Here is an 8,919-nt window from a genome sequence, read left to right on the forward strand (position 1 = left end):
TATTTCTGTTATTCTGACAGGAATGATTGTTTTACTTGTTCTCCATAAATAATTTTTTGAGAATGCCACGAAGCGACCACATGAACCTGTGGACAGTATCTTTTGTACAAAAGCACAAACACTGCACGATGCGTCTCCGGTGAAGTGAGAGGCAGGGATGGGCTCCTGGCCTGCATGGGAGGGCCTCCTTGGACCAGCAGTGGCCGCTGGATGCGGTCTGGAAGTCGGCCCTACCTGCCGAGAGCCCTGTGCGCACAAACCTTCCCTCGGTCCCAGAGGCCGTTCTCGGTGAGTGTCCTGAAGAAGAGCGCCTCAGGAGAAGGGGAAGCTGTGCTCCGGCCATGGTGGACAGCTGGCCCCCGGGCCCTGCAGCGTGCAGGCACAGCTGTCCCCAAGAGGCACACGAGGCAGGTGTGGGGGGAGGGAGACCCCCGTTATTTGGACGAGGAGCACTCGGCACCCCCGGGAGCGTCATCGTGGGGGAGCCCACCCTTCCCGCCGAGCCCCCCGTGCCCTGCGGATCGCGGTGCGGGGTGTGCCGGCCGGTCTCTGCCCCTTCCTCCTGGGCCACGCTCCGTGTCTCCCGGGCTCTCTGCCCCCGGCCCCTGGGCCTCCTCCTGCTCCCCGTCCTCGGAGTCGGAGTCGGAGTCGGAGTCGTCGTTGTAGAAGTGGATGGTGGCTTGCACCGGGAAACTGGCCAGCACTTTCTCCCCGGAACTCTGCAGATACTCTCGGCGCTTTGAAATGGGCAAATAAAGTCTAATGTTTCAGAAACAAACACAGCGTTAGTCAACCTGAGCCCGTCTGCACCCCGCCTAGAGGACCTCTGTCCCTAGAAGGAGCTAGCACCCCCTCTCCCCTATACACACACATACACACACTAGTGCATAAACGAGCTGGCAGCTGAGTGAGCAAATCCACTAGGAAAAGGGTGGCTTCTGCAGAGGGAAAAGAAAAGGAAAACACTGTTTTTGTTCAGGACTAAGAGGCTCCCTGTGACCGCGTGAGGCAGCCCTCCTGGTCCTGCTCCGGGAGGCCCTCCCGTGGGGAGTGTTGTGGCCGGTGGGGCTCTGGAGGAAGCTTGACTCTGAAACCCTGGCCTAGAGGAGAAGCAGCTAAGCTTCTGGATGTTTCCATAGAGAAGCTATAGGGGCGGGTCCCTTACTTTTCCAGAATAGACAATGGCAGCCTGGCTAGTTGCCCAGTAGGAAGAGAGAGGGAGAAAGGGAAAGGGAAAGGGAAAGGGGACCGGAAGGGAAAAGGAGAAAGCAAGCAAGCAAGATCCCATTTGGGGGACCTTTTGGTATAAATTTATCGGTGTATTTAAAAAGGAAAGGAGATGCCCTAACGGGTCTGGCTCAGTGGGTAGAGCTTCGGCCTCCAGGGACTGAAGGGTCCCTGGTTCGATTCTCGTCAAGGGCACATGCCCAGGTTGCAGGCTTGATCCCCAGTAGGGGACATGCAGGAGGCAGCCAATCAATGATTCTCTTTCATCATTGATGTATCTATCTCCCTCTCCTTTCCTCTCTGAAATCAATAAAAAAAATATTTTTTTAAAAAAGGAAAGGAGAGAAAATAGCTTATATATATATAATTGGAATCTCTAAACCAACCCAGGTTTTGTAAATGTAGGATTCCAATTATACATAGAAAGTATTTGAAACACCCCCTACTCTGGCCTGGCCAGCGTGCTCAGTGGTTGACCTATGAACCAGGAGATCACGGTTCGATTCCTGGTAAGGGCATATGCCCGGGTTTCGGGGTCGATCCCCAGTGTGGGGTGTGCAGGAGGCAGCTGATCTATGATTCTCGCTCTTTTTTTTTTTTTAATATATTTTATTGATTTTTTACAGAGAGGAAGGGAGAGGGATAGAGAGTTAGAAACATCGATGAGAGAGAAACATCGACCAGCTGCCTCCTGCACACCTCCTACTGGGGATGTGGCCGCAACCAAGGTACATGCCCTTGACCGGAATCGAACCTGGGACCTTTCAGTCCGCAGGCCAACGCTCTATCCACTGAGCCAAACCGGTTTGGCATGATTCTCGCTCTTTATTGATGTGTTTATCTTTCTCTCCCTCTCCCTTCCTCGCTGAAAACACACACACACACACACACACACACACACACAAAAACCCCAAAACCTTCTACTCTTGCCCTGGCCGGGTAGCTCAGTTGGTTAGAGCAGTGGTCGGCAAACTGCGGCTCATGAGTCACATGCGGCTCTTTGGCCCCTTGAGTGCGGCTCTTCCACAAAATACCGACTTCTGTGCATGGGCCTCGAAGTTTCAATCCCACTGTATGTGCGGGCCCGCATGTGGTGTTTTGTGGAAGAGCCACACTCAAGGGGCCAAAGAGCCGCATGTGGCTCGCGAGCCACGGTTTGCTGACCACTGCGTTAGAGTGTCATCCCTATACACCAAGGTTTCAGGTTTGATCCCCAATCAGGGCACATACAATAAATAACCAAGTAATGCATACATAAGTGGAGCAACAATTCAACGTCTCTCTCTCCCCCCTTCCTCTCTCTCTAAAATCAATAAAAAAATAATAAAATAAAATACCTCCTACTTGCTCCATAATCTCTATCCTCAAACCTTTCATGAATCTGTTTGCATTCCCCCCTGTGGCTGAGGAGCTGAGAGGATTATCCATTGGTCACTGCTTATTTGCAAAGATGATTTCAAGTCTTTCAAGTTGCTGCCCCACCCCCCCACCCCCAGTGCCCAGGACAGCCCCTAACCTCCAACAACAAACAATCCAGTCTACACAAGGTGTCAACAGTTGAGAAACTCTGCAACAGAAAACAGAATACATACCTATGACAGTGATATAAGCATAGTATAGTGTTTGGCCACATTAAAACTTAGGTGTTATGCTGGCGTCCACTAGCCTACCTTTATCTTGATGGACACCTTCCAAGACCCCCAGTGGATGCCTGAAGCCATGGATAGTACTAAACCCCGTACATACTAGGCTTTTTCCTTTATGTACATACATACAAACATATGATAAAGTTTAACTTGTAAATCAGGCACAGTAAGCCCTAACTGGTTTGGTTCAGTGGATAAAGCATTGGCCTGAGGACTGAAGGGTCACGGGTTCAATTTCGGTCAAGGGTGTAGGCCCGGATTGCAGGCTCGGTCCCCAGTGGGGGGCGTGCAAGAGGCAGCCGATCAATGATTCTCTCTCATCATTGATGTTTCTATCTCTTTCCCTCTCCCTTCCTCTCTAAAATCAATAAAAATATATTTTAAAAAATTAGGCCCAGTAAGAGATTAACAATCACTAATAATAAAATAGAATAATTATACCAATATACTGTAATAAAAGTAAGCCAAATTATGTGACTGGCTTTAGGCCACTATTAAGTAAAATAAGGGGTGCTTGAACCCAAGCACTGGGACACCCCGACAGTCGGTGGGATAACCGAGGGGCTACGAAGTGACCAGCGGGACGTAAGTGTGTACAGTGTGGAGCCGCTGGACAAAGGGACGCTTCACGTCTGGGCGGGGCCGTGGGAAGGCTCGGACTCGCGACACTCAGAAGGACGTGCAATTTGCAACATGTAAGTTGCAGATAAGGGGAGGCTACTGTATTCACAGGGAACTTGATTTTGTGGGATGTCTGGGATTTGCTTTATTATTCTAACATTACAATTTTAAAAAAAAAGAGCCTTAACCGGTTTGGCTCAGTGGATAGAGCGTCAGCCTGCGGACTGAAAGGTCCCAGGTTCGATTTTGGTCACGGGCCTGTACCTTGGTTGCGGGCACATCCCCAGTGGGGGGTGTGCAGGAGGCAGCTGATCCATGTTTCTTACTCTCTATCCCTCTCCCTTCCTCTCTGTATAGAAACAATAAAATATATTAAAAAAAAAAAAAAAAAGAGCCAGTGACAAACCTGACCAGATGCGAAGCATGTTAGCGATGATTGAGGCCGGTGCGGGCACCGGGCATGCGCTGCACTGTCCTCTCCACTTTCCTGCCTGCCTGACATTTTCTGTAATAAACGTCTATCCAGTTTGCGATGCAGGCCGCCCCAGTCACCGCGCTTTCACCGAGTCTAAAACTGGGGCGCAGTAGCAGAGCGTCTGCGGGGGGCAGGCCCGGGCAGGTGGGGCCGGGGAATGCACACAGGGCATGAGAGGGTGGTGGTCTCGCCCCAGAGCACGTCGGGATCGCCAGCAGAGCCTATAAGATACACCCAGGCCTGCCCCCAGAACAGGCGTGTCAGACCCCGGGGAGCCACCCAGCGTCTGCGATCCCACGAGGATGAAAGGTCACTGACAGAAGGGCCTGGGAAAGCTTCCCTTGTCCAGCGGCCACTCCCTGGCCGCCTGAGGGGCCCTAAGGCCGCCTCTAGCAATTAGTATCCGGGGGTGCGACCCAAGCCTCCCGTCTCCCGGGCTCAGCAGGTAAAAATACTCCAATGAGAGGTCGGACTAGGCTTATTCCGGTGAAGGAAATGGGAGGCAGAGAGAGATGGAGACAGAGCAACTGCTAAAACCCTGAGCGTGAGCCACCTGCTTCAGGCTGGAAGTAAGACGGACACACAGTGAGGGTCTTGATCCCGCCGGGACCTCGAAAGCAGAGGTTCCGCTGCGGGCGCATCCGCCCATCCCTCATTCAGTCTCCACGAACACTTTCCAGGTCTACTTTGCTCTAGACCAGTGGTTCTCAACCTTCCTAACGCCGCGACCCTTTAATACAGTTCCTCATGTTGCGGTGACCCCAATTTCATTGTTACAAACTGAACATAATTAAAGCATAGTGATTAATCACAAAAACAATACGTAATTATATATGTGTTTTCCGATGGTCTTAGGTGACCGCTGTGACAGGGTCGCTCGACCCCCAAACGGGTGGAGACCCACAGGTTGAGAACCGCTGTTCTAGACAATACACTAACATATCCTGGGGGCGAAATGGAAATGTACCCAAAGAGCTAGGTAAATAAACAGATATGCTTATATCATTCATATTAAATTAAATTTAACACAAGACTTAATATGTCATAAGAGGTACTAAACGAAAGGTATGAAGGAAAGACAGGCTAGTCCAACTTGCAGCGGAAACACTGACGGAATGAAGAAATGCATGGACTCCCGAAATCCCACAATATACCCTTGAAGTTCCCTGGGATGACAGTAACTCAATAACATTGGCGAGCACAGAACTATTGGCCACTTGGTGGAAAACGCATACAGTAGGAGGCACTACCGTGTGTCCATGCTGACATGACAAGGAAATCATGCATTTCTTACTGTGAAGGTGGTTACCTTACAGGATGCTGAAACCCAAAGGCCCCCTTTGATCCGGGAGTTTGCTGGCCACCCCCTGGCTCAAGCTGCAAAGACAGACACACACAAACACACACAGTCAAGAAGCCTCTGAAGTTGCATCCAGAAATTACAAAAACAAAACAAAACACAGAACGAAATCTAAGCGGCCTGCACTTGCTAGCAACAGTAGTGATTTTGGAGACCGTTTAAACACGGACGCCGTACTTGCTAAGCCCGTCTTCCTCTTGCTGTCGCCGGTGATGCCCAGGGCACTGGGAGGGATCCAGAGATGGACAGGTGCGTCCCACACAGGCCCCCTGTGCAGGCGTTTTAAACCTGCTGGGGAGAGACACACATGCCTCCCGCTCCACTAACACCGCGGGGAGGGCGGCCTGGGAGACGGGAGGATGGGACCAGGACAGCACAGGCCTGGCACCTCCTTCCCGGACATCCCCTCCTTTGCAGGGCCGGCAAGTTGCCAGGAGGGAGATGGAACAGAGGTCAACAACAGTTTGGTCTGCCTTTTATCTTCCCTGAAACGGGTGAGGGTGACTCCACTCAGGGCAGGGCCCGCTTGAAGCCTTGCCTCCAATTTCTAGGCAGTGATTCTCAACCTTCCTGATGCCGCGGCCCTTTCATACAGCTCCTCATGTTGTGGTGACCCCCAACCATAACATTATTTTCGTTGCTACTTCATAACTGTAATTTTGCTACTGTTATGAATCGTCATGTAAATATCTGATATGCGGGATGTATTTTCATTGTGACAAACTGAACATAATGAAAGCATAGTGATTAATCACAAAAACGATATGCAATTATATGTGTGTTTTCCGATGGTCTTAGGTGACCCGTGAAAGGATCGTTCGACCCCTAAAGGGGTCGCGACCCACAGGTTGAGAACCGCTGTTCTACAGCACTGCAAGCAGGGCTCTGGAGCCGAGGAATTCTCCCGTTTGTCGGGAGAGGGCGCTGCTGAGTAATAAGCGCTCCCGTTCCGCACTCGCTGCGCTCACCAGGCTGGGGCTCCCGGGAGCCCGGTGCCCTACACCTGCCGCTCCGCCCTGACAACTTAGCTCTGCAAAGAGCTGGCCCCAGGAGAGCGGGGCGGCGAGCGGTACAGCCCACGGAACAGCCACCCTCCACTCCCCCCCAAAATCCATGGGCACACCTGCTTAATCCAGTGTGCCATGCTGACGCCCAGCCAGAGAGTTGCTACAGCTTAACATTTTTTCTGCAATCTTCATTTTTCTCACCAATGGCCTTCTCATCACATAGGGATAAAAATCCACCTGCCTGCCTTACGTTAGGAAGTTTGCTGTAGTATTTTTATTCTTGCAACGGATAGGCTCCATATACATTTCACTTTAAAGAAAACTGCATCATTGTAAACTTCTACATTATCTCTCTCTCAAGCACTTGAAGTCTTATATCAAGTTTGAATGCAAAAGAAGGAATTAGTTTTCATTATTTAGACATTGCATGTATTTAATAATAATTTGGGCAACGAAATCATATCTCCTGTTAATTTGGTTTTTACTTGCTTCATTCTTTAAATAATAGTAACTGAGTTAAAATCCCGTTATTCACACTAATTTAATTAAATAGTCCAAGCCTGCTTTCCCACACCGAGTTTCTTATCATATCACCAATAACTGCACACTAAGCCATAGGCCACATGTGTTAGGTCTTTCCTAGCCTAATTAACTTCAGCATTTTTTTTAAAAAAAGTCATCCATTTCTATTTTAAACTATAACAAGGAAAGCTAAATTCCATGAAAGCAAGCCATTACTTCAATAAGCATAGAGCGATTTAGCTCCCACTGCAGGAAACAAAAGGAGAGGGGTGGCCATTCATCGGGAGAGTATTTGCTCAGACAACCTGAGTTCCCGCAGCAGCGCTCCCAGACAGGGTGGAAAGTGCTTCAGAAAGGGCCCGGCTTTTAACCACACCTTCTGAGCACCCCAGACGGATCCCTACCCTTGTTTGCACTGTGGCACCCGCCCAGCGCTAATGGCACCCTCGGCTTTCCTCTAAGGCAGCCTTTTCCTCCCTCTCTCTACCTATGATTCATTTGCAGGAGGAAAAGCAAACCAACATGAAAGAAGCACCGTGGAATGCCCATGAAGTAGCTAGGCGGGAGCGGCTTTGCTTTTCAAGAAAGGAGAAGCAGGCAGGAGCCAGCCTCCTGTGACCCAGGTTTTATCAGCACCGCTCACCGGGCCCTGCCCCAGACCACTCTGCGTGAGACGCCGAGGGAGGAACAGGTGGAGGGGCCTGTCATTCCTGCCGATGGTGCCATTCCTGGCTGAACTGGTGGATGCCCACAACACCCCAGTTCACCTCACCTGGCTGCCAGCTCCGGTCCACTCAGCATCCCGGGGGGTCAGGGTCCAGGGTCGCCATGGTGTGGGGCTGGAACGGAAGGGACCAGGGTGAACCCCAGCATCCTCTGCTGTCTTTTAAAGGCATGTCCTAGGAGTCATCATTTCTGCTGTGTGCCTGGAAAAGGAGTCCCTGGACACCCCGGAACGTCCCCCCGAGTTCCTTGTGGATACCCAGTGCCGTGTGTGTGTGTGTGTGTGTGTGTGTGTGTGTGTTTCCTCCTGCAGTTCCCAGTTCCTGCCATCACTGGGCTCTGAGAAGTCCCAAATCTGATACAATGATCAGGGGACACAGCAGTGGAAGATTTTCTCCCCAGGCCTGGCTCGACTCTTCCATTCAGACTCCCGCCCACAGCTGGTGACTTGGTGGCTCTTCCTTCCAGCCGCACCGCCTCCATCACTGAAGGGTCTCGATGCTCAGAGATGATTCTGCAGAGTTAGTTCTACGGAACGCAAAGGGACTATGGGGGTGCACAAAGGGGCCATGGGGGTGCACAAAGGGGCCATGGGGGTGCACAAAGGCGCCATGGGGGTGCACAAGGGGTCCAGGGGCTTCTCCTCTCCGGCTGCCTGGGCACCCAGCCCCGCCACGCCTTCCCGCTAAGTTGATTTCCTTCGGCTTCACTCCCTTGAAAAGGGCTGAGGCACGGGGCCCCGAATACAGCGCAGAGACCGTCACCGAGATTATGACAGTCGATGTGCGGGGACCCCCCTGCAAGGCTCGTCGAGGGGCCCGGACACATCAGCGTTCCCAGCGGCGCGCATCTCAGACCTGGGAGCGGGAGTGCGGGCTCTCCCCTGGCGGGACCTCCTGGACCCCGCGCTCTGCGCCCCGGCCTCCGGCCACCGGGCTCGCCGGGCGTCGCGGTGGAACTCGGGGACCCGGCGCCCGGGCACCCCGCTCCCAGCACCGCGCGCCGCCCTCACCTCTCGGGCCCGCGTGGCGAAGGGGGCCTCCGGGGGCCGTCCGCCGGGCAGGGACAGGCGCGACCCCGCGCCTCCCGGGCTCCCGCCGCCGCCTCGGGTCTCATGGTGCCCGCGGAGCCCGCGCCCTCCAGTGGCGCCAGCGACCCGGCCGCGCCTGCCCCGCTCCAGCGAGGCGCCAGGTTTAAACCGGGGGCGGGGAGGGGACGGACACGGGAACCCGGAGGGGCGGGAGGGCGCGGGAGATGCTGGGGGGCGGGGGGGCGCAGGGGACACCGGAGGGGGGAGGGGACCCGAAGGGCGCCGGGGGGAGCGCGCGGCGAGATGGG

General features: G+C 53.1%; 1 protein-coding gene across 1 annotated transcript; it reads right to left on the bottom strand.

The window, feature by feature from the left end:
- Positions 1-434: 434 nt before the first annotated feature.
- RIPPLY3 (ripply transcriptional repressor 3) lies at positions 435-8,697 on the bottom strand. Its single transcript, XM_036348592.1, has 4 exons — positions 8,594-8,697; positions 7,631-7,697; positions 5,279-5,346; positions 435-759 (listed from the first exon to the last, which is right to left on the bottom strand). The coding sequence occupies exons 1-4, from the start codon at positions 8,695-8,697 to the stop codon at positions 435-437; spliced, it is 564 nt and encodes a 187-aa protein (XP_036204485.1).
- Positions 8,698-8,919: the final 222 nt, after the last annotated feature.

This window comes from Myotis myotis, unplaced genomic scaffold (genome assembly GCF_014108235.1).
Source record: "Myotis myotis isolate mMyoMyo1 unplaced genomic scaffold, mMyoMyo1.p scaffold_m19_p_2, whole genome shotgun sequence".
Classification (NCBI taxonomy): Eukaryota; Metazoa; Chordata; class Mammalia; order Chiroptera; family Vespertilionidae; genus Myotis; species Myotis myotis.